Raw genomic sequence first — 26,974 nt, 5'->3', positions numbered from 1 at the left:
AAAATCAATGCAAAGTTAATGCAGCTCTTTATTCCTCCCAACTACTGTTCCTTAAACTAAAATAAATCTTTGTGTTATAGGTTCATGCTTTGTTTCAATGCAAGTACCAAACTGGTGGGTGGGTACGAGGGAGTGATATTGGTTGGGCAAGCAGGTAATTCCCACAACTGCAAACCAAGCCACAACAAAGTAAGTTTCCTTCCAGCTCGTTAAAATTACCTATAAATACTGAATCACACAGAGGGAAGTGTGTTGTGGCAGAAGAGTTTTCTGAAAAAAGGTACAATTGTACTTGAAAAGATTATTTTAGGATTTAATCGATTTTCGATAAGACAAGTTGACTAATCCACACTCAAACAATACCTCAATAATCAACAAACCAAAATTGAAATCTATTCCTTACATCATTAAATCACTCACCTATCTTTATTTTTTGCCTTTATTATTATTGTTATTATATATCATGCAAATCTTTAGTATTATATCCCCAATTTTCCTTTAAACTGTTAATCCACAAATTCCCATAACCCAATCAGTTCCATTATCATCATTTATTCAGCATGCCTGGATTAAGCTATGTTCCATTGGATTTAGTTACAGATGGACAACCATTGTTTTAACAGATTAAACTGTGTTAAAGGCTTCAGGGTTTTCTCTGATAAAATGAGCACCTAATTGAAAATGTGGTGTTACCCAGATGAGGAAAATGGCCAAGATTGACTACTGGTTGAGATTGGGCTTTGAACGCAGTTGGAGGGAGCCCAAACAGGAAAATAAAACAGGCAGAGAGGTAATACTTTTATACTGACCACAATTCTAAACACAGTTCAATTTTAAAATCAAAAACTCTTATTTGGCGTAACATTATACATCATTGATGAGAAAGCAATTTTGCTGCATTGCCAGCTCTCTGGAGAAAACGCTGAGCAAATCTTACAGAAGCAGAGGCCAAAAGCCGAGTGATCCCGTAGTGGGAAGGGAGTGTCACAATGTGTACAGCACCAACACAAACACCAATATACACACCTGAGAACTCTCCTATGGAGATGTCCAGCGCAAGCAGAACACAGGCGGGAAGGAAAAAGAAAGCAAAAGAAAAGATCAATAATTCATGTTCGGGAAAAGAAAATCACAAAGAAAACTATGACCCTGCAGGCATTTTAGCGACAGTGAACAAGGAATACTAAAGGCTAGACCAGTAGTAAGCATGAGTTCTGCAAGGCCTTTCCTGCCAGGCCTGGCCTCAACCTGCTGCAAAAGAAATCAGTTCACATTTCGCCATCAACAATGACAATATGGGCAGTTAGGATATACAGACTACAGCTGAGCCTCATTGAAACTCACCTGGAGACAATGCTATGACGCAGGGGGAAAGCCAAAAGATTTCCATTAGAGCAGGGGAATGGTATGATTCATGAATATTTTACTTTTGATATCGCATCTACTTGATTACTCCAAAATTTATCTTGGAGAACGTAAAACCCCCAAGTGATAAAATGTCTCCCAGTCTTACAGAGAATAATTGTGACTGCAAGCACAAGGGGAATTCTGGCTCAGACAGATAATGATTTTTAATGTGCTATGCTGCACCACTTTGCCAAGAAATGGTCTGCACGGCATCACCCATTATTTTCTTTTAAGATAGCTTCATTGCAATTTGCCCAGTTTTGGATGCTAGTTCACCATATTGATGAGCTTCCCAAAGGAACAGTTAGTGTTGACGGTAATGAGCTACTCGAGCCCTCCTAAGCACTTGTTAAAAATCCAAATGGACAGTTAAAAGATGCCATTGATGTGTTGGCGTAATTCTTACGAGGCAGGACAGTGTGCTTCACTGTTTGTGCTGACTATCAGATTCCCCGCAAATAAACTGCAGGCCTTCCAATTCAGCACAACAACCTCTTGCAGATAAAACAAGATTAAATGCAATGAGGCCCCGCTCCTCCATAAAGCAGCACTAGCAAACAAACACTCCAGCTTCCTTGTGCATCTGTGTGGATAGCAGGAAAGTCGGTGGCAATGGTTGTGCAGTAATCAATGCATAAATGATTCAAAATACAAACAAGACATAAATACTTGGAAATTGGGCTACGACTATTTCTGGTGCAGCAAATGCATGCTGTGTATGACACGGATGTTGAATCCGGTCACAATGGAAAAACATTACAATGCACAATTGGGAGATCTTTGCTTTAAGAAGTGGTTATTATAGTTTGCTCTGCTTTAAAACGGTTTTTAAAAAATGACCTGCTGATTTATAGCTGGCTGCGGCTGGGGCAGCTGCCTCATTACCACCCACTATACCACAGCAAGTGGTTTGTGGATTAGCACCTTTGAAGGAGACTTTCCAATATTGGGGATTGGGTGGGAAAGGGGGACTAACGCTGCATGGATCTCCTGGTGGAACCACCCACCCTCCAACTGTGGAGCCTCCTCAATGGCGGCCCTTGATCGCATGCAAACACATGCCCCTGCAAATGTGGTCACATTAGTCCATTGATCAACGGATCAGCCAACTGCAATTACGAGTTCACACAAGCATCAACCATAACAGAGGTATGCCAGCAATGGTTACTTCAAATAACTATTTTAGAGGATGCTTTCCTTAACATGAAAACAATGTCCCAAGTAGCTCGCTCTAATAGAAACGCTGCTCAAAACTATAAAAATCCTTGTTTTCCTACAAATTATTTACACAGATTGTTTGTCATGATCTTCTAATGCACATTTTGCCATGTAATCAAAATCAGCTACATGTATTGATGACATGACATGTACAAAACATGATGGAGAAAGCAAACCAGTGTTCGGGTGAATCATACCAGGAGATGCCCAAACTAAATTGCCAATGGACATAAAAAACAGAAAACATTGGAAATACCCAGCAGGTTAGGTGGCATTTATGGAAAGAGAAATAGAGTTGACGTGACCGAAGAGGTCACCAACCTAACACATAATTCTGTTACTCTGCATAAATGCTACCTGATCTGCTGCGTGCTTCTAGCATTTTGTTATTATTTCAGAAATCCAGAATCTGCAGTTTTGTTGATATCCTGATGGACGTGACTTCAACAGGAAATGGCCTTCAAAACAAGTGTAATGTGTGTTACTCAGTGTCAGCTTTATGTTTTGCAAGTCCTGCGGCAGGATTTGGGTTTTTAAGAGCAAGGACTAGCGATTGCAATCATAACAAACATCTTGCTTGGTGCTCATGGTGACCTTCCTTCGAGGAGCCCAAATGGCAAACGGGATTTCAGATTACACTGGGATCAAGTTCCTAAAATATTGTTGCATCCACATCTGCACTAAAAATACCTTTGTCCTCTGTAACCTCAGTCGTGGCAACTTAGAAGCACTTTCCAATTAACATGCATTAATCTATGTGTTGCTTTATTTAGTCTTTGTATTAAATAGATTACCATTCAGCAAATGAGAATGACAAACCTAAGGACCAGTCTTAAATACTTTGCTTTTGCTGATTAGTACTATCTTTTACTGAGCCTCAACTATGGAGGAAATTACAGTCAAAGTTAATATTCCTAAATTTATAAGTTTTAGTCGCAGAATTTGGCCATTCGGCCCATCGTCTAATCCACCATTCAATCATGACTGATCTATCATTGCCTCTCAACCTCATTCTCCTGCCTTCTCTCCATAACCCCCGACACCCTTACGAATCAAGAATCTGTCAATCTCCACCTTAAAAATATACATTGATATTCCAGGGCAGGTGGGACTAGTGTAGATGGGACATGTTGGCCAGAGTGGGCAAGTTGGGCTGAAGGGCCTGTTTCCACACTGTATGACTATGACTATGACCCTATGACTTGGCCTCAACAGCTGTCTGTGACAATTAATTCCACTTATTCCCCATCTGAATGACTAAATAAATTCCTTCTCATCTCCTTTCCAAAGGTACGTCTTTTTATTCTGTGGCAATGGCCTCTGGTCCTAGAATACTGGAATATTAATGAGAGTTGAGGGCAGCCTTAATCATACTGAATGGCTGGGCGCATCCAAACAAGGAACCGCAGATGCAGGAATCTTGAGCAAAACACAAAATGCTGGACAGACTCAGTGGGTCAGATAGCCTCTGTGGAGGGAATGGACCTCAGTCTGAGGAAGTGTCCCAATCTGAAATGTCGAAGGTAGACCCAAAAAGCTGAAGTAACTCAGCAGGTCAGACAGCATCTCTGGAGAAAAGGAATAGGTGATATTTCGGGTCAAGACTCTTCTTCAGACATTTCAGAATCTGAATGACATTTATCCATTCCCTTCAACATGCTGCACGGCCCACTGAGTTCCTCCAGCACGTTACGTTTTGCTCAACAGTCTGTGCCAAGTATACAGGTTGTGTTTTAGCATCTCTCAAAGCAAATATTTCATGTTGATACATTCATAAAGCAAGGACATCCCAATTTCACAACGTTTGTGGTGACTTCCGATTTGTGGGTTCATGTTAACCTTAGCACAGATTGAGTCTACTGTAAATGTGTGCGATCTACCTTCTAGACAGTAATCTGCACACAGATGGCCATTTTAAATCATGAGAAAGAATAACTCCAAATGGGAAATAAATATCACATCAACCACTAAAAAAGCCATGCATTTGATGCCCAAGACAATTTTTGAAGGATACATTCCCAAAATGTCAAACAGTCTTGACTCCAACTGACCACCCATGTATTTTGAGCATTTTCTGTGTCTTTGTGTTGTAAAATAATAAAGACTGCACCAATGACAATGATCTCCATCATTGATACATTACCATTGATAAGCTTTGATTGGATGTGCAAATATATTTAATGTTAAAACTCAGCCGTATCATCCACAGCTGGTGTGCAGCATAACATTATTAATTATTTTTACAATTGGAAGAATGCACCAATGTGATTTTTTTTAATTTAAGAGTTCTCCAAGGCCCCCCCACCCCTGACATAGGAAGACAGGATTCCAATAATTGTCTCGGGATTCGAAACAAATATCCATTTTACCAAGCAGGTTATGCAAAAGTTCATGTTTGATTAAAATCATCAATGGAATTAAAAATTTAGGGAAATAAAGGAGGCCATTTAGCCTCTTGAGCCTATTCTGTCACTAAATCATGACTGATCTGCACCTAAAATCCACCTCGCCCCCCCCCCCCCCCCCCCATCCCACCCTTGTCAAAAACATCTATAAATCCCAGCTTTGAAATGTCTCCATTGGTTTGGCCTTCGCACCTTCCACCACCTGTTTAATTATGTCTATTTATTCAGTCGTGAGATATTGGCATTGCTGTCTGCAGTTACAAGTCAACTATGTTAACACATAGGAAGTTACATGGAAGCCAGATTGGGCAAAGGTAGAATTCCTTCCCTTCTGGACATTAATGAACCAGGTGGGCTTTTACAATCCAATAACTTCATTGTTACCAATACTGACAAAATCTCCTTAATTCCAGATTTAATTATGATGTGAATTTAAATCGGCCAGCTGCCACAGTGACATTCTTGGCCCAGGGCACCAGATGCGAATCTTGTGAGTTTCCCTAAATGTCACTGTACTTCCTTGCAACAAAGTGAAAATCTAGTTATATTGTTGCTTCCCTATGAAAAGAGACTACGTTTCCCTCTACTGACTCCCCCTCTCTGCTCAGGAAGAAATTATTTCCCTCCATCTATACTATTGACCTCCTTGGACATCTCAAGTGGATCACTCCTTAACTGTGTGTCAGGGAAATGCAGTACTAATCTACACTACTCAGTATAGACATTATCCCTCTAACCTCAGTATCACTTTGGTCAATTTGTCCTCCATTCTGTCCCAAAGCCTTCATAGGATCGCATGAAGGTACAAAGACTGAATGAAGATACAAAGACTGCATCTAATACTTCAGAATCTAAACAGAACTCTGTATAATGTACCTTACAATTTAACTTCCATCCTCGTGGCATATGGAGTAGTATTTATTAGTATTTAGGATTCTATCCGTATTTAATTTACATCACAAATAAGTTTCGCAATTTTGTTTAGATGGGTCTCGACCCGAAACATCACCCATTCCTTCCCTCCAGAGATGCTGCCTGCCCCGCTGATTTACTCCAGCATTTTGTGACTACCTTCGATTTAAACCAGCATCTGCAGTTCTTTCCTATAACCATATAACCATATAACCATATAACAATTACAGCACGGAAACAGGCCATCTCGACCCCTCTAGTCCGTGCCGAACACATAGTCTCCCCTAGTCCCATATACCTGCGCTCAGACCATAACCCTCCATTCCTTTCCCATCCATATAACTATCCAATTTATTTTTAAATGATAAAAACGAACCTGCCTCCACCACCTTCACTGGAAGCTCATTCCACAGAGCTACCACACTCTGCGTAAAGAAGTTCCCCCTCATGTTACCCCTAAACTTCAGTCCCTTAATTCTCAAGTCATGTCCCCTTGTTTGAATCTTCCCTACTCTCAGTGGGAAAAGCTTTTCCACGTCAACTCTGTCTATCCCTCTCATCATTTTAAAAACCTCTATCAAGTCCCCCCTTAACCTTCTGCGCTCCAAAGAATAAAGCCCTAACTTGTTCAACCTTTCTCTGTAACTTAGTTGCTGAAACCCAGGCAACATTCTAGTAAATCTCCTCTGTACTCTCTCTATTTTGTTGACATCCTTCCTATAATTAGGCGACCAAAATTGTACACCATACTCCAGAATTGGCCTCACCAATGCCTTGTACAATTTTAACATTACATCCCAACTTCTATACTCAATGCTCTGATTTATAAAGGCCAGCACACCAAAAGCTTTCTTTACCACCCTATCTACATGAGATTCCACTTTCATGGAACTGTGCACAGTTATTCCCAGATCCCTCTGTTCACCTACATTCTTCAATTCCCTACCATTTACCATGTACGTCCTATTTTGATTTGTCCTGCCAAGATGTAGCACCTCACACTTATCAGCATTAAACTCCATCTGCCATCTTTCAGCCCACTCTTCCAACTGGCATAAATCTCTCTGTAGACTTTGAAACTCTTCTTCATTACCCGCAACCCCACCTATCTTAGTATCATCTGCATACTTACTAATCCAATTTACCACACCATCGTCCAGATCATTGATGTACATGACAAACAACAGTGGACCCAACACAGATCCCTGTGGCACCCCACTCGTCACTGGCCTCCAACCTGACAAACAACCATCCACCATTACTCTCTGGCATCTCCCATTCAGCCACTGTTGAATCCATCTTGCTACTCCACCATTAATACCCAACCATTGAACCTTCTTAACCAACCTTCCATGAGGAACCTTGTCAAAGGCCTTACTGAAGTCCATATACACAACATCCACTGCTTTACCCTCATCAATTTCCCGAGTAACATCTTCAAAAAATTCAAGAAGATTAGTTAAACATGACCTTCCAGGCACAAATCCATGTTGACTGTTCCTAATCAGACCCTGTTTATCCAGATGCTTATATATATTATCTCTAAGTATTCTTTCCATTAATTTGCCCACCACTGACGTCAAACTAATAGGTCTATAATTGCTAGGTTTACTCTTAGACCCCTTTTTAAACAATGGAACAACATGCGCAGTACGCCAATCCTCCGGCACTATTCCCGTTTCTAATGACATTTGAAATATTTCTGCCATAGCCCCTGCTATTTCTACACTAACTTCCCTCAATGTCCTAGGGAATATCCTGTCCGGACCTGGAGACTTATCCACTTTTATATTTCTCAAAAGTGTCAGTACTTCCTCTTCTTTGATCCTCATAGTTTCCATAGCTACTCTACTTGTTTCCCTTACCTCACATAATTCAATATCCTTTTCCTTGGTGAATACCGAAGAAAAGAAACTGTTCAATATCTCCCCCATCTCTTTTGGCTCTGCAGATAGTTGGCCACTCTGACTCTCTAATGGACCAATTTTATCCCTAGTTATCCTTTTGCTATTAATATAGCGGTAGAAACCCTTCGGATTTACTTTTACCTTACTTGCCAAAGCAACCTCATATCTTCTTTTAGCTTTTCTAATTTCTTTCTTAAGATTCTTATACTGGGTAATTATTTAACAGTCTCACCAGGGATGGTGAATATGGAAAATAGAATGCTTAGAATGGCTGCAAGTAATGGCACTAAATTCCTCCCTGTAGCCCAAAACGATTAACGTTCGTCAAACTATTCAGATTTCTCAATTGAAGCATTTCACTGGATTTCATGGGACTGGGGTGGGGGGTGGGTGGTGGAGAATGAGGGAAAGGGGTGGTGTGGTAGTGGAAATAAAGAAACCATTCTCTTTCATTTTATTTTCTGTCCAATCCATAGCCAAAAATGTAATTTTGGAAGGCCTTCCATATAATGGGAATTCATCCGTGCAAATATGATGGAAATATTTTGAGAGAGAACTCAGTTTCCTTGTATTAAGTAAAAAAATTCCCTAGAATTCATTATCCAGCTACTAAACACAGAAGAACTGCACCAAAAGGAATGCACTCATAATTTTCCAAGTCGTTTCAAGACTACAATGAATTAAGGAGCATTCTTTGATATCAGAGTAATCTGTTGAATGAAACACTGGAGTGTCCCAGTGGATAAATCTGTTTCTCCAGAGCGAGAGATCTTACCCTAACATGCCATTAGCATGTGAATCCATATATAAAATATGTTAAATGCTGGAGTAACTCAGCGGGACAGGCAGCATCTTCCGCTGAGTTACTCCAGCATTTTGTGTCTAACTTTGGTGTAAACCAGCATCTGAAGTTCCACCCTACACATAAAATATATTATGCTGGTTTTGTATTGGTCAATTGTTGGATGTCATTAGTATAGGTATTAAATAAATTTGCATGCTCCTCTTTATGTAATATGTGCAGTGAATGTCGCAGGTGTAAGGAACAGGCAAAATAAAGAAAAATCCATTAACCTAGAGATTAACAATTTACAGGATTCTATTTTTACATGAAATCATGCACAATAAAACTTGTTCGAGTCAAATAGTTTACGACAGATAATCATTAAAAACCCGATAGATGCAAGATCTTAATTGAAACCTGTAAATTTCAGACATTAACTCTCCAAATTTATAAATGCATTTCAAAAATATAAACATTCTTCAACATACATGTCAATCGGCATAACATGTTTCAGTGCCTTTTAAAATATTATTCTTGCCCCGATTAAATGATGGCAAAAATAAGATTCAGTGACTGAACAAAACTCGTTGAAGAGAACAATTGTTGTCGATATATGTATGATAGATATGCGGCTCCTACGTGACGATACTCTGAACATAGTCTGTCTGATGGCAAGCTTTGTCTAGAGTTAAGGGAATTCCTCAGAATAAAGGGAAGTAGACTGAGAGAAGACAGACACAAAATGCTGGAGCAACTCAGCAGGACAGGCAGCATCTCTGGAGAGAGGAATGGGTGACATTCTGAAGAAGGGTCTCGACCCAAAACATCATCCATGCCTTCTCTCCAGAGATGCTGCCTGTCCTGCTGAGTTACTCCAGCATTTTGTGGCTAGCTTCGGTTTAAACCAGCATCCGCAGTTCCTTCCTACACATTTAGACTGAGGGGAGTGATAGATTGTGTTATCCTGTGACTTTGTTCCAGAGCAACAAAGTCCAGAACCTTTGCCTCCTTACAAACTGGAGCCTCAAACAAAAAAAAAAAGAAACCAATGCGGAAAAGCAATTCCTCTATCTTGAAATTATTCAATTAAAAAATGTGAACGATACTTGTGTATAATAAGGAGGAAAATGCAACATTTCTACTAAGAATAGGTATTTTATGAAAAATGTGTTCAAATTTAATTTGGGTTTCAGGATATTGATAGGAAGTCACAGGAAATGTACAGCGGAATCAATGTTGTGTTTGTCATCACAGCTTACAAATCCAAGCCATAGACTTGACTTACCAAGCAGATCTGCCCCCTCGTCAACATCTCCGATCACCTCCGACCCCGCAGTGGAAAGCTCATGGTACAGCGAATCCGTGTTTATCCCAAATGCCTTATTTACAATTCCTTGTGTGGGGCTGAATCATTCAATTTACAATAATCAGATTAGAACATGAGTGAACGATCCACAGCCGACAGATAACCATCCAAGTGTCCAGAGCAGAGCAACTCACGGCAACCCACTGCTCTTTTTACCTGGACCTCCTAATCATTAACCACACTACAAGTTCTCAGACACTCTGTACCCGTCTATGGTTATACATTACTATTGGCATCTCTATTTCACAAGAATGGTCACTAACACCTCCCACCTCCCACATTCCCCCACCCCCATCCCACTCTGGAAAACTCTCTGGATAATTTGATATTAGGTAGCAGGGGTTTTTTCTCCAAAGTATTGCATTTAAATGGAATCTATGTGCAGAACAAAACACATGATGGTCATAAATAGAAAGCAGATCCGAATTGTAAGATGGATACAAGTTCATGATAAATAACCGTCTGTTTTCACCAAGGGGAAGGACATGGAAATTAGCAAGTTCCTTTATTTAAGAAAGGAAGTGAAGACAATCCAAGGTATAATAGGCCGGTGAGCCACACATCAAATGGTAAAGGAGCTATTGGAGAGGATTCTTCAGGATAGAATTTACTTCCCTTTCGAAGAGAATGGGATAATTAGGGACAGACAGCATGGCTTTGTACGCGGCAGGTCGCGTCTTAATGACTTGATCGACTTTTCGTAGGAGGTGATGAAGGTGATTGATGACGGTAGGCCAGTTGATGTTGTCTACATGAATTTTAGTAAATGTTTAAAGGAGACGTGAGAGACAGCTTTTTTCTTCTTGTTTTACACAAAGAGTGATGAGTGCCTGGAACGTGCTGCTGGAGTTGGTGGGTGAGGCAGAGGGATATGGGTTATGTGCAAGCAGATAAGAGATGGTCTTGGCATCATGTTAGGCCAACGCATTGTGGACCAAAGGACTGTTCTTTTTCTGTACGGTTCCATGTTCCTTGTTCTTAACCATTGTAACATAACTCTTACTGAAAGATAACTGGAGAACCTCTACACTGGATAAGGTGAGACCAGGCTGGAGTGAAGCATCAACCTAAATAGTCTGTCCTTCCAAGGATATTATTTTCTAACCAGAGATGACAGGGAACTTGTAACTTGCTAGCCCATTAATCAGCACTATGCTGTAGCTTTATGGCATGTCTTGGGAGTCAAGTAAAATGGACAGAAAAATAAGTACAACATACTCCAAGCAAACGTTGTGTCAAACGTTTGACGGCAAGAGTTTGATGCCGCTGGGCTCGTAGTCGCTAGAGTTTAGAAGGATGAGGGGGATCCTCATTAAAACTTACTGAATAGTGAAAGGCCTGGATAGAGTGGATGTGGAGAGGATGTTTCCACAAGTGGGATGGTCTGGGACCAGAGGTCATAGCGTCAGAATTAAAGGACGTTCCTTTAGGAAGGAGATGAGGAGGAATTTCTTTAGTCAGAGGGTAGTGAATCTATGGAACTCATTGCTACAGATGGCTGCGGAAGCCAAGTCAATGGATATTTTTAAGGCAGTGATAGATAAGATTATTGATTAGTATGGGTGTCAGAGGTTATGGAGAGAAGGCAGGAGAACGGGGTCAAGAGGGAAGGATAGAATTGAATGGTTGGAGTAGACTTGATGGCCTAATTCTTATGAACATAAGGGGAAGCAGCAAGATGACAGAGTGCACATGATACTATGATCCAGAAATGGTCAAACACTCATGCTCTGGTGACATTCCTACCAATGCATTGACGGGAAGCATTTTCAATAATCAATTGCTTTCATTAATGGATTATTTGAATATGTTGAATACAACCATCATTTTTGCCGCCATTCATTTTGAATCATTTAATTACTGGTAATGTATTATGTACATGATCTGAAAGCATACTGCCTGCTGCTTCGGATGTCTGATTACAATTTTAAAGGAGACAGTGGCATAAAAGTTAAGAAGTTTGATGATTGAGAACCATTGGCAATGTTGTCCAATTATTTGATCGAGTCTGCATATCACTGTGTAATGATAGCGTTATTCATTCATTCATGAATGGCTTCCTTAATGGCCAAAGGCACAACTCCAACTTTGTTCCTGGCATCTTTTGGAACTAATGACTTTTAGAGGAAAGGAACGTAGTGTTTGGATGAATAACAATCAGTTCTTTAAATGTGCTGGAAGACAGTTCCCCTGGGCAACAGGCCGGGAGTTCAATTGCCTGACAAAAGAGTCCTCGGCCTCGATTAAGTTACCTCTAAAGTTAAAGCTACTTAAAATATACAGTATTACACTGTACTTATTCTATCCTTCCATAAGTGCACTGTACTTATTCTATCCGAGCCACAATCGTTCTGGAGCAAGATAATTGTGCCAAAGGTTGACTCAAAAGATTTGCTCTTTTTCCTGACTATCGCACCTTGGAAGAAACCAACAGTTTCCTCAGGGTGACCCTGAGGAACGGAGCCTTCCTCACTGCACTTTTCACTAATATGCTGGATCTGAAAAACTACCTGTTGCCTCCCCGTCCTTCAAAGCGTGGATCTTGACACATATCAAGCTCTGGGGTTGAATCGATAATCTCCTGAACATCAGACCACTCGTCACTACTTCCCATCCCTGCAAATGGTTTCAAACATATAATTAGTTTCACAACCGAGATGTGGTGCTAAACCATTAACCATTCTGTGCGTTAAAAAAAAAAATCCTGAACTAAGTATGGACATGGAATATCAGAGAGTATTAGATTGAAGAATTACTTACTGATATGGCAGGAACAGTGCATCAGGATGGTAACAATGAAAGAAGTGGCATAGCATACAGAGAGTTATATTGCAGAGTTAAAAGGTGAAAATCGTAGATAAATGGCACTTAATAATATTGCATTTACATTCCTGGCATTTATGCCGGGTACTTTAACAGGGGTTATTTACCCTGTTGAGATATTTCTCTACGAACACATTAAATATGTGTCAATCCACAATTGTTTATTTTGCACTCTACAAATACGAAATTCACCCAATTAAATATTAATTTGCTAATAACATCAATTTTTCCAACAGCAGTACTTTTTACCAGTGTATTATAGGCAAGGACAAAAGAGTGACAATGTTATACATAAAATTTAGTGGTGTGGCCGTATCACGATGCACACATGATATCCACCAGCAAAAGGATATTAGCACAAGCAGGATGGTGGCACTCCTGATCACTTATTTAGCAGCAAAGCTGTAATCACCCTGTGTGTGAGGTAATTTATAAACACGCCAGAAAAGCAATGTGTAATCAGTGCATTTAGATGGAGAATAATGTGAGGTTTGTGTAAGCACAGGCAACAAACAACAGCAGAGTTCCAATGGATTGTAGGGAATAATAACAGCATGGGGTAATCTAAGTGTGATCTGGGTGAGGCTAGGTGATCCTGTCACCAATACAGCCCACTATGAACTCGCAGACATGGACACTACAACAATGTTGCACACTGGCAAACATTCCTGTGCTCAGCAGTGGCAATCCTCAACTCAATGAGCACGGAAAGATCAGGGAACAGGAGCAACCTCTCACCTATGCTGACGTTCCTCATCTCCTGGGTGACCTGGACCTCCATGTTTCTGCTATTACCTTTCGCCCGCTTTCGCTGGTTCTTGACCTTGGTGTCCCCGTTGTAGATTGGATTAACTACTTCATTGAGTGGAGTGACGGCTGCAGATGGCGCGGATGACGTTGGAGTGTTAGATTTAGTTCCTGCGGTACTCGGCGTGGCAGCAGCTGACGACTGCCCAGATTCCGATGTATCATCCTAACACAAGACAAGGAAACCATGCTGGTTGGCCCAAATCACTCCTAACATCATAAAAACTGAATTTGTTTAGAAGTGCCAATGGACACAGGATACTGAGTGTATTATTGAAATATTAAGAATAGCAATCAGGTAAAAATTGCAATTAATCAAAAATAATTGGGATCACCGATGAAATATCAACATGATAAGAAGTTTGCATTCATCAAAGATTCTAGTCACGAGACATAATCAACACTAATTCACTGACTCCTGCCTTGTACTTGTCCTAATGTTGATCCACTGAAGCAACATGCCTGCTGCCAAGTTTAGTTGTGAATGTTTGTCCTATTAAGACCCTATTAAGGAACAGTGAGAATAAATCAAGGGGCCACTAATTCACGAAAACTATCTAACGTTTCAATCTGTGGAGGTACAGCCTGCACGCTGTTGCATACCTCAACATTCCTCATTGAAGAAGACCTCCTCCTGCCTTAATGAGGCCAGTAGGTTCCTCATTCCAAGTACTCACTAACATACCCGCAGGGCACAGAAAGGCTACAGATACTCCACTGACAGATATCCTTTTCTAAACCTCAACCTTCACAGTGCTCTTACCCTGGAAATGGGGCAAAAACTAACAAACCCACATAAACCCCCATAGGATCTGTTGTATTACGTTCTGGCACATAACGCATGAAACGAGCAAGACTCAAGCATAATTTTGTTTTTTGTTTAATACTAATTGCTGTATCACAAGTGTGATATATAATTTGATTAAGTCCTTTCCTTGTGTTTATAAAATAAATCATAACCGGCGATAGACACAAAAAGCTGGAGTAACTCAGCGGGACTGGCAGCATCTCTGGAGAGAAGGAACGGATGACTTTTCGGGTCTGAAGAAGGGTCTCGACCCGAAACGTCACCCTTTCCTTCTCTCCAGAGATGCTGCCTGTCCCGCTGAGTTACTGCAGCTTTTGTCAGCTTTCGCCACGAGAAGCACAAAGCCCAAATAAGAAAGACCCTCTTCTTACTTTGACTAAGATATGCAAAAGAATATTAATGTCACAGAAAAGATGCCCGGAAGCTCCAGCAAGAATTGATGTTAACGTTGACTCTTGTCGCTTCATTTGGCTGCCACTTCCACGTAATGTTATCTCAAAATTAGTGTCAAATATTGTTGCAGATAGTTCAATTGAGATTCAGATACCACAGACACACAGATTCTCCAAAGCTGGAACTAAATCTGACTAATGGCAATGACGGGAAAAGATCAACGAGTTGCAAAATACTGAAAATGAAAACCCAAGGTTCGAAAGAGTTGAGATTAAGAAATGGTTTGTTTTTTTCCTACTGTGTTATCACCAATGAAGTGGCACCATTGAGAGATGCTTGTCAACAAGGACATGAGTAAATACTCTGTCAAACTGATGTAAAAAAGATACAATGTAGGCACAAAGGTATCTGGGCACAGATGATTGATTCCTTACAATGACTCCATAACATACTCTCTCCCAAGAATATAATAGGTATCTCGGGAAATCCCACTCAACTAAAGGATGCTAAAAGCCAAGGAGCAATCTTTCTCAAACAAGAAAACAATGCCACTGTTCTAACTTCAGAGATTGTTTCAACTAGGAATGAAGGTCCTGATGGGGTTTTTTTCGCCTGCTTGCAAGTCTCACTCACCTTCAGGCTACAATTCGATGGAGGCTGACTCAGGTCACTCAGATGCCAGTTGTCAGAACCAGGAGTAACACGGCCACCTTGCTGCCCGCGGAGGTTCCCATCCAACACTGGGAAGAGGCCCAGGGTGTTTGGCCGTTCCTTCCTACTGAAAAAGTGAAACAATGTGCAATTGAAGAATCCTCTCAAAAAATTCTCTCATTTTGACAAATATTAAGGTTTTGACAAATATTAAGGCTGCTTCTTTTAACTACTTCAATTGTGCAGATTTGCTGCTATGAATCTTACATGTTTTTTGAATGTTGCACAACAGTCATTATCAGAAGGACGTAAAACTCATCCAACATACCCATATCAAACAAAGTTATATTTTCAAATGTTGGATTAATACACCATCATAAAGTATATACAAGACAATTGGAGTGACAACTATGGTTCAGCTGGTAACACTTTCAGCTTGGGCCAAGTCCTACTTCAGAGATTACACACACAAATTTAGATTGATATTCCTCTGCGGCACTGAAGGGGTGTTCAAAGCAGATACAAGGAACTGCAGACGTTGGTTTGCAAAAAAAGACACAAAGTGCTGGAGTAACTCAGCTTGTCGGACAGCATCGTTGGAGAACATGCATAGGTAACGTTTCGGATCAGGATCCTTCTTCTGACCAGCTCTAAACGTGCGCTGAAGGAGTGCTACAGTGTGGGAGTGCCATCTTCAGATTAAACAGATACTTTGTCAGCTCTCATAGGCAGATGTAGAAAAATACATGACATCATTTTGAAGAAGAACAGATTCTGGTAAAGGAGGGATATTTATCCCTCATTCAAGAGATCGTCAGATCATTATAGAACTGCTGCTTGTGGGAAGTTGCCATTTGCAAATTGGCTGACACTTCTCCAACATTAGAAGTGACCACACTTATAAAATATTTCTTTGGAAAATAATTGGCCTGAATGGTCTGTTTCTATGCTGTATTATTCTGACTCTAATTTGTCCCATGCCAACAGAAATGTCTTCCTTAGCTGGTCCCATTTGTCTTCATTTGACCTATACCTCTTGAAACCTTTCCTATCCAAGACCTACTCAAATGTCTTTTAAACACTGCAATGGTACCTGCCTCTATCACTTCCTCTGGCAGCTTGTTCCATATATATAACACTGTCTGGGAAAACATTCCATCTGGGTCTCAATTAAATTTTTCCCTTCTCACCTTAAACCTATGCCCTCTAATTTTAGGCTTTCCTACCCTCAGAGAAAGACTGTAACCTTTCAATTTATCTATTCCTTTCATAATTTTACAAACCTCCGGTTCACTCCTTAAGGGGGCTGTCACACTTGGGCGACCTAATTGGCGAGTTTAGAAGAGTTTGAAAAAATGACATGTTGAAGACCTCCTTCGACTATGTAGAAGATTTCCTTCCACCTCCTTCAACTATGTTGAAGACCAGCTACGACTAGCTACGACTAACTTCGGGAAAATTGGACACCGAATAGTGGAGAATGAAGACGATCTCTTTCGACCTCCCTTTGACTATGATGAAGACTATCTACGACTACCTTCAACTACCCTCGATTACCTACGACTAACATGCCGACCTACTACGACTAAACCTACGAGTAAAAAAAGTATCGATTTTTTCCACGGCCACCGTTTTTTTACTCGCGGGCATTTTTTAACATATTGAAAAAACGCCGTGACCAAGCTGAGGCCTTGAGTACATGGAGACCACTCTCGAGCATGAAGGAGAGTTACGGAGACCTCCTACAACCTCGTGCCGACCATGCTGCGAGTATGAGTCGAGCGCAAACTCGCCAGAACCCGCGGATTAGATCGCCCAAGTGGGACAGCCTCTTTAGTCCCTTTTGTTCTAGGGATACAGTCGCAGTCTATCAAACCCTCCTTATAACTCAAGTTCTTCAGTCCCAGCAACTTCCTCGTGAATTTTTTCTGCGCCCTCTCAAGCCTATTTGAGCTCCCTCTCTAGACTAACCACATCCAGGTCCAAGAACAATGCCTTCACATTTTGAACGTTTTTGAACCTGTTACATCTGGAAGGTGATGGGCTCTCTCTATCTTTTTGGAGTTAAAATAAATAAACACAAGCTTCAACTTTTTAAGAAAGTTTCTGCTCTTTCTTTCATGAAAGACTCCCACAAATCACAATATCCCCAAATAAAGGCGGAGGGAGGAACAATAGGGAGGAGGTCCAGCACCTAGCAGCATGGTGCGCTGACAACAACCTGGCCCTTAACACCAAGAAGACCAAGGAGCTCATTGTGGACTACAGAAGGTCTAGGGGTGACACGCACACCCCCATCCATATTAACGGGACGGAGGTGAAGCGTGTTTCCAGCTTCAGGTTTCTGGGGATCAACATCTCTGATGATCTCTCTTGGTCCCACAATACCTCAACACTGGTCAAGGCTCACCAACGTCTCTTCTTCCTGAGGAGACTAAAGAAGGTCCATCTGTCTCCTCAGATTCTGGTGAACTTCTACCGCTGTGCCATCGAGAGCATCCTTACCAACTGTATCACAGTATGGTATGGCAACTGCTCTGTCTCCGACCGGAAAGCACTGCAGAGGGTGGTGAAAACTGCCCAGCGGTTCCTCACTCCCGTCCATTGAGTCTGTCCAGAGCAAGCGATGTCTGCGAAGGGCGCGCAGCATCATCAAGGATTGCTCTCACCCGAACCACAGACTGTTTACCCTCCTCCCATCTGGGAGGCGCTACAGGTCTCTCCGTTCCCGGACCAGCAGGTTCAGGAACAGCTTCTTCCCTGCAGTTGTTACCCTACTTAACACTACGCCTTGGTGATTGCCAGTCATCCCCCCCCCCCCCCCCCTCAGACACTCCTTCCCCCAGTGACTGATCTCCCCCCCCCCCCCCCCCCCCCGAAAATTGCACTACGGCTACTTGTACACTGCACAATGACAATAAAGTCTGAATCTGAATCTGAATCTGAATCAACAGCAATAGCTATTGTCAATGCCTGTAGCTTGCTTACAGACATCAATACTCATCTGCAGTTGCCTTTAGTGTTCAAAAAAACTTTCATTCCTTTGGGGCTTTTACAACCTCAGTTCATGAACTTCTTGTTAAATATAGGCTCTGCTACAATAAATGAATGCAGCTATTTCCTCCCACAAACAACGTGATAATGACCAGATAGTCCTTTCCTATGGCCAACACCTACCAGATAGTTCCCCAAGTTGGCAACACAACAAATGGTGTTAGAAAGATCATGCCTTCTTGATCATGACACAGTATGTCAATTTGCCTACAAAATGTGCCATCGTGCTACAATTTTACCTGCCATGTTACATGAAATCAGATGAACTACATCCCGCAATCGAGTCATTCACCCCAATTCCTTCAAACCCTATGTATTACTCCCTAAAGGCCCTATCCCACGATGCAAGTTTACCCAAGAGCTCTCCCGAGTTATAAAAAAATCAAACTTTTATTAAGTACGTAGAATGTACGTAGAGGGTACGTCGGAGCTCGTGGATGTCTCGTAGCAGCTCGTAATGCTAACGGCAGGTACTCTAACTTCTCATATCGACATCCATGCTCTTTATCTCAATACCACATTCTAACTACCGCCTGTGTGGATTCCGGTAAATTGCCCATTAAATTTCCAGTGAATACTGGATATTTCTGCCCTCCTAATGAAACAAATACATGATTTTGTAGTTATAGTGAAAGTATCCCCAGCCTGTTCAACCCATTAAGCTAGCTATAATCTCAGAGCTTTGTTAACATTTGAGTAAATCTCTTTTGCACCTTCTTCAGTATCTTCTAAACTTGATGTCACGTTTTCAGCCCCGTACGAATGTGGGAATGTTTGGGAACAACCATAAAATATAAATGGATCGAAACATCTGCAGTTGTGACTCAAGTGTATTTTTACATCTTCCCTTATCTCCCGTCTCATTTGAGTCAATTGAGACCTAGAATGACTTGCATAAGCATTATGTACATATCTCCTCTTCCACAGCATTCCTGACCTGATTGGGACCACATTGAAACATACAAAATAGTGAAAGGCTTGAATAGAGTGGATGTGGAGAGGATGTTTCCACTAGTGGGAGAGTCTAGGACCAGAGGTCATAGCCTCAGAATTAAATGACGTTCCTTTAGAAAGGAGATGAGGAGTAATTTATTTAGTCACATGGTCGTGAAAGTGTGGAATTCTTTGCCACAGAAGGCTGTGAAGGACTAGTCGATTGATATATTTAAGGCAGAGATTGATAGATTCTTGATTAGTACGTGTGTCAGGGTTATGGGGAGAAGGCAAGAGAATGGGGTTAGAAGGGAGAGATAGATCAGCCATGATTGAATGGCGGAGTAGGCTTGATGGACCGAATGGCCTAATTCTGATCCTATCCCTTAAGACATGATTTTATGATCTGTCACAAAGAAGAGGTCAGCTGCTTGAAGAAGCTGCCGACCACAAAAACATATTTCATTTCACAAGCAGCCTGAAATTCAGTGTTACAGCTCTTAAAGGATGTTGCTTAAAAGGCCATGAATGGTATAGTGCCATTCGTTAAAAACATACTTTACGTATATTAAAAATAAATTGGATTAGATAATAATTTAAGAAAAAATGTAGTGGTACTGCAGAAGCTCAACAAATAACCATGAATAATAACATTATGTAGTTGTAATTGTACCCGCCTCGACCACTTTGTCTGGCAGCTCATTCCTCTCTCCATTCTCTCTGGAGATTACCCTTCTGGTCCCTTTTAAACTTTTTCCCTCTTAAATCTATGCCCTCTAGACTTTGGCTCCCGTACCCTGGTAACTATTTCATCAGTGGAACAGATCCCATGGCAATAGTTAAGAGGTTACTCTACATCTAATTGCCGACGTGCTCACTAGCTCTCACAGTCACCACAGCCGCTTCATAAACAGAGCTAACGATTCAACGAGTGATTCCAGTCCTTTTCCTGCTGACAGCTACCACCCATTCAGCCCAAGGTATTCAGACACTGAGTTGAACTCAAGCATCGAAAGATAACTCTGCTATTAGACACAAGTCTTCCATACCAGGAACCCCAATACACAGAATTACATCATATTTACATAACATAAAATGAGCTATCAGTCCAATGGCTCCATGCTGACGTTTATGCTTCATGTTCCTTATTCCAATCACCCTGGATTAAAACGTTTCGCTGCATTAATTGGTGTATTTCCACATCCCATCCGGCGATACTAATCCAGGCATTTCTGCAAAGGAACATCAATTATCTCCACCACGTTAGTGTCCTGATTCCATCTCCCCAGGACCTCTCAGCACTGCAGGATTAGATGGGAAGTGTGACCCCAGCAATCATGTAACCTCTCAAATGTTGTGGTAGCAGGAACACAGCCTAACTCGTCACTGTAACAACTCTTTAATATGTGTTCCACGGTGCACATCAATTTCAAGGCCTCTTAGCCTTTGCAGTTTAACCTTTAGAGATATAGCATGGAAACAGGCCCTTCAGACCACCAATTCCATGCCTATCATCGATGACCCCGTTTATATTAGTTCTGTTATCCCACTTTCTCATCCGCTCCCAAAATATTGGGAGCAACCTTCTTTTTTAAAGAGGCCAATTAACCTGCAAACCCGCACGTCTTTGGGATGTGGGAGAAAGCCGAAGCATCTGTAGGAAACCCAGGCGGTCACAAGGAAAATGTGCAAACTCCACACAGACAGCATCTCAGGTCTGGATTTAGCCTGGGTCCCTGGCGTTGTGAGGCAGCAGCTCTACCAGCTTGCACCACTGTGATTGTTTGTAACTACAATCTGGAAGACATGACACACAATATGCGCAGTATGGAGCACAATGCCAAATGTTGACGTTTTTAAATGGAACCTCCCAACGGATTACTAATTTAATCCAAAAATGAAAATACATTCCAAAAGCTTTTACGTTCATTCTCTGAGAGAAGCGAATTAGCCAGCTCTATAATCCTGCGATTATGCTGTAGCATGGGAAAGATGACAGAAGCAGGCAGGCTCAAGGGAGTGGTAATTACAGGGAGGGCAGGTTTATGGAGCAGAGATGTCCCAGCTACTCAGAAAAATGAGAAGAGCTGAATGCTGAACATCAGTTTCATATGTACTGAATAAATAGATCCAGTAAGCAGCATTGAAACAGACCCATATATACACCACTCCTGTACTGACCATCAGGCAATCATCTGCTCGAAACCTACACTAATCATTTTTCCTCTTGCATCTCCAACAACTAATCTGCCCCCCTCCCCAATTCTACTTCCACTCACTATATTACATTATATTCTAAAATATATTAGAAAACTAATGTACCAAACATTGACACAAACATTTTTCATACAGTGCATTCAGAAAGTATTCAGATCCCTTCACTTTTTCCACATTTTGTTACATTACAGCCTTATTTCTAAATGGATTAAATTATTTATTTTATCATCTATCTACACAGACTACCCCAGAATGAAGAAGGGAAAACAGGTGATTAGAAACATTTGTAAAGTAATTAAAAAGAAATAATTGAAATATCACATTTACATTAGTATTCAGACCCTTTGCTTTGACACTCAAAACTGAGCTTAGGTTCATCCTGTTTCATCCCTTGAGATGTTTCTACAACTTGATTGGAGTCCACCAGTGGTAAATTAAATTGATTGGACATGATTTGGAAAGGCACACACCTGCCTATACAAGGTCCCACAGTTGACAGTGCATGTCAGAGCAAAAACCAAGCCATGAAGACGAAGGAATTGTCCGTAGACCTCCAAGACAGGATTGTATCGAGACACAGATCTGGGGAAGGGTAAAAGCAATTTCTGCAGCATTGCAGGTCCTGAAGAGCGCAGTGGCCTCCGTCATTCTTAAATGGAAGAACTTTGGAACCACCAGGACTCTTCATAGAGCTGGCTGCCCAGTCAAACTGAGCAATCGGGGGTGAAGGGCCTTGGTCAGGGAGGTGACCAAGAACCCGATGGTCACTCTGACAGAGCTCCAGAGTTTCTCTGTGGCGATGGGAGAACCTTCCAGAAGGACAACTATATCTGCAGCACTCCACCAATCAGGCCTTTATGGTAGAGTGGCCAGACGGAAGCCACTCCTCGGTAAAAGGCACATGACAGCCCGCTTGGAGTTTGCCAAAAGGCATGAGAAACAAGATTCTCTGGTCTGATGAAACCAAGAATGAACTCTTTGGCCTGAATGCCAAGTGTCACGTCTGGAGAAAACCAGTCACCGCTCATCACCTGGCTAATACCATACCTACGGTGAAGCATGGTGGTGGCAGCATCATGCTGTGGGGATGTTTTTCAGCGGCAGGAACTGGGAGACTAGTCAGGATCAAGGGAAAGATGAACGGAGCAAAGTACAGAGAGATCCTTGATGAAAACCTGCTCCAGAGCGTTCTGGACCTCAGACTGGGGGGGAGGTTCACCTTCCAACAGGACAATGACCCTAAGCACACAGCCAAGACAACGCAGGAGTGGCTTTGTGACAAGTCTGTGAATGTCCTTGAGTGGCCCAGCCAGAGCCCGGACTTGAACCTGATTGAACATCTCTGGAGGGACCTGAAAATAGCTGTGCATCGACACTCCTCATCCAACCTGAGAGAGCTTGAGAGGATCTGCAGAGAAGAATGGGAGAAATTACCCAAATACAGGTGTGCCAAGCTTGTAGCGTCATACCCAAGAAGACTTGAGGCTGTAATCGCTGCCAAAGGTGCCTCAACAAAGTACTGAGTAAAGGGTCTGAATACTTATGTAAATGTGATATTTCATTTATTTCTTTTAAATTACCTTGCAAAAATTTCGAGACACCTGTTTTCGCTTTTTTATTATGGGGCATTGTGTGTAGACTGATGATAAAAAAGAAAGAATTTAATCAATTTTGGAATAAGGCTGTAATGTAACAAAATGTGGAAAAAGTGAAGAGGTCTGAATACTTTCTGAATGCACTGTAGATGGCAGAAAACCAGAGCACCACAGCCCCTGCACCCAAGGTCCGTATTCAAACAAGTCTCCAAAGCTATAAAGAAGCAACACTAATCATAATGCCACAGTGCTGCCCTTACATTCTCATTGATTTAAACCTGCAAGTTTTCCAAAATCAATTTCACATTATGTTATTCACTCAGTGGATTTCCTATCAAATATTTATGAATCTCACTTTCTGGAGCATTCTGGATAATTACTTGGTTAATTACTTGTAAAATCGAATTCTTCAAAAAAAAACATTTAGTGTCAGTGACGCAGAACTTTCTGACTTGCATGCAGATAAAAGGCGATTTTCAATTTCTAACAAATTTCCCACCTCAAGTACATGTATTTTAATTTCATCTTCATCCACGATTTGTTTCCCTCCCTTAACATATCTGAATTTTTGCTAACAGTAAGAAAAGGAACAGATATTTTCTACTTTCCAAATATATTTGAAGATAGCACAAAATATCATCAAATAAAACAAATTATTAATTTATTTTCGACCGTTCAGCCTAATTATATCATCATTTGACATTCCAATACCAAGTATTGACCTTGCTCATGGCTGTGCCAGTTTTAATTTGAGGCATTTCTGCCACACTAGGGTTTCACTGCTGAGAAATCAAAGCTCATTTGCAACAAAATCAATGCATGGGAATCGGTAAAGATTTTCTCTGGACAGGAGGTCTCTTGCAGACCATAATTAATCCTTAGATCTTCCATGGGCGCAGGGAATAGCTATCTTTCCTGCTTCATAAAAATAAGTGATTTGGTAAAACTTTACACCTCAGCAGCTGCTTCTGGGATCACTGGTTAAGGAACATAGTCAGTGTGGAAACAGGCCAACATGCCCACCTACACGAGCCCACTTGCCTGCATTTGACTTATGCCCCTCTAAAATGTCCTATCCATGTATCTGTCTAGTTGTTTCTTAAACGTTGGCCCATATTGAACAACATGGATCATCGGCACCTCCAAACTGCAATGGATTCTTAGATACATCATCTCTTCAAAGAGCAACCAGCCTCATCCATAGGAGCACCAGCATGTGAGACCATGCTGATTTTGTCCAACAGTCTATTCTTAACATTATGGGAACATCAACATCATCAGAGCTTATTGCTGCATTGAGGGAAAGATGGGCCAGTGATTTGGTGAGAAAGAAATAGGCAGATAAGTTGCTGGAACTGAATGAAGTAGGAATGGGAGCAGACTAGATGGGACATAAATGTTGGAACTAAAGCTGCCATTGTTTTCCCTTAAATTAATATGTGGCGTCTTTAATTCACCTAGAGAAGAGTTACAGGTTCACAAAGGAGATACAGAGAAACACACAATAGTGCAAGAGATATGGCTGGTTGTGCCTTTCATTATTTTCAGCAGTGCACATCAGATCACAACACATAACTCATGTATCAGAGAGCGCAAGGGCTCTATGGGAAACCGATGCTAGTTCAAGAGGATACTTGACACCTCCCATTGCACCTGCCACACCTTCACTGGGCACCACAGTGGTACAGCTGGTAAAGCTGCTTCCCCACAGTGCTACAGACTGAGTTCAATCCTGACCTCGGTTACTGTCTGTGTGGAGTTTGCATGTCCTCCCAGTGGCTGCATGGGTTTCCTCCAGGTGACCAGTTTCCTCCCACACCCCAAAGACGTGCGGGTTTGCAGGTTTATTGGCCTCTGTAAAACTGCCCAAGCGTGTCGGCAGTGGATGCTAAACGTAGAACTAGTCTGAATGGGTGATGGACGGCATGGACTCGATGGGCTGAAGGGCTTGTTTCCATTCTATATCTCTAAATTAAATTAAACAAAGTGCTGGGAATTCTCAAAGCCAATATTCCTTGCTCAATCAGCATTAGACATAAGTGCTCATTTATCTCTCACAGTGCATTCATTCTGGTTGAGTACATATTACATGGAAGTCTACAGGTCAAAGACTCACTCAGTTCCATAATTTATTCATTTTATATGAAGGTCTGTGGGATGATATTATTGGCATGATAATAGTATGACTTTGTCTTCACTTAACCCACACAGTAACTCAGTTGTAGATCCGATGTGAAACCTGTGTCTACAAACCTCCCTTTGCAGTGCCTGATCATCCTTGCAATGTATCCAATTAAACAAATACCACACATTCTGGCAGAAAACACTTCTACACTATTTATTGCTAACTGCTTGATGCAACATCAACATCATTTTCATTTACCTCATTAAGGCCAGGAGATGATAAAATGCGTCTTTCATGTGACTGTGCATCTGGAAGTTCATCTTCAATCCAATAAGACTTTTAACAAATAAAAACCTCGATTCTACACTCAATTCATATGCAATTTGGCAAGATCAAACTTAGGCGTGCGAGAACTCATGCTAAATAGTTAATGTCTGTCAACTTTACAAAACCACCAAGCTGGAAGAGATCTCATTGTTCCCAGCTCGGGTCAGAAGAAGAATGAAACAAAACAAACGGAAGAGTTGATATGACAGAACAGCATTTACCTTTTTCTCCATGGTTGGCGATGACTGTAGTAACACAGAAAACAGCCACAACAGCAGCAACAGCACAGCACAGAGAGCAGGACAAGAAGAACACAATTAATTCACACAGTTCAGGGGTCACAGACCCAGCAAAACACACAGCCAGCTGGCTCCCAGTAGGACAAGCCCCAACATCACACACAAAGAAAAAGCAAGCATTGCATAAACAAATTCCACTGCGCAATGAGAGCATGAGTGTAGATATGTCAGGTCACAGATAGCTGCTGCAACATCGCAGGTCAAATGCTAAAACTTTCTAACTCTTCCTAGTCGTCATTTTAAAAGTTAATCATAAAATGCAGCATGAAGGTATTCTTTTAGGTATACTATCTATACTAAAGGTATACTATTCTTTTATATTCATGAATGCAGGACTTCTGCAGCCACTTTAAGTTAGTAGAATGTTAATGTTACATGATGCAGTGTAGGGTAATTCACCGACATAGCTTCAGTGTGGGTCACTTTCACAGGGCAGAGTAGAAATATACGTAAACGTTTTGAATCTCTAATAAACAGTAGTGATATCAGTGACAAAATCATAAACTGACAAGGATTTTCTTAATTACATGGCACATCCACTGGAAGTCAGCATGAATCAACACCATGAATGCTGCTCTCCTGCCTGCACCTACTTGGCCCATGAGATATCACTCAGGGAGAACTTCCAAACTTTTCATGGACAATTAGGACTGAGATGAGGAAAAACTTTTTCACCCAAAGAGTTGTGAATCTGTGGAATTCCCTGCCACAGAAGGCAGTGGAGACCAATTCACTGGGTGTTTTCAAGAGAGTTAGATTTAGCTCTTTGGGCTAGCAAAATCAAGGGATATGGGAAAAAGCAGGAACGAGTAACTGATTTTGGATGATCAACCATGAAGGGCTTGAAGGGCTGAATGGCCTACTCCTGCACCTGTTTTCTATGTTTCCATAATCTGATGCAGTAGCCACTTCATACCATGGCAAGGGATAAGGCCATTGAAAT

General features: G+C 41.4%; 1 protein-coding gene across 10 annotated transcripts in view; it reads right to left on the bottom strand.

Moving 5' to 3' along the window:
* mapk8ip3 (mitogen-activated protein kinase 8 interacting protein 3) overlaps positions 1 to 26,974 on the bottom strand; it is a 187,120-nt gene that overhangs the window by 97,783 nt on the left and 62,363 nt on the right. For 6 of the 10 annotated variants that reach the window (XM_033040352.1, XM_033040356.1, XM_033040357.1 and 3 more), the window contains exons 5-10: positions 25,954 to 25,977; positions 15,464 to 15,608; positions 13,561 to 13,795; positions 12,510 to 12,615; positions 9,919 to 10,037; positions 1,027 to 1,038 (exon numbers count right to left, since the gene is read on the bottom strand). In XM_033040352.1, the coding sequence (XP_032896243.1) occupies positions 1,027 to 1,038; positions 9,919 to 10,037; positions 12,510 to 12,615; positions 13,561 to 13,795; positions 15,464 to 15,608; positions 25,954 to 25,977 (641 nt within the window). The remainder of the gene's footprint in view (positions 1 to 1,026; positions 1,039 to 9,918; positions 10,038 to 12,509; positions 12,616 to 13,560; positions 13,796 to 15,463; positions 15,609 to 25,953; positions 25,978 to 26,974) is intronic. The other 4 variants (XM_033040355.1, XM_033040362.1, XM_033040359.1 and 1 more) reach the window with 3 other exon arrangements.

Source organism: Amblyraja radiata, chromosome 22 (assembly GCF_010909765.2).
Source record: "Amblyraja radiata isolate CabotCenter1 chromosome 22, sAmbRad1.1.pri, whole genome shotgun sequence".
NCBI lineage: Eukaryota > Metazoa > Chordata > Chondrichthyes > Rajiformes > Rajidae > Amblyraja > Amblyraja radiata.
This window is presented reverse-complemented; position numbering and strand designations above follow the sequence as displayed.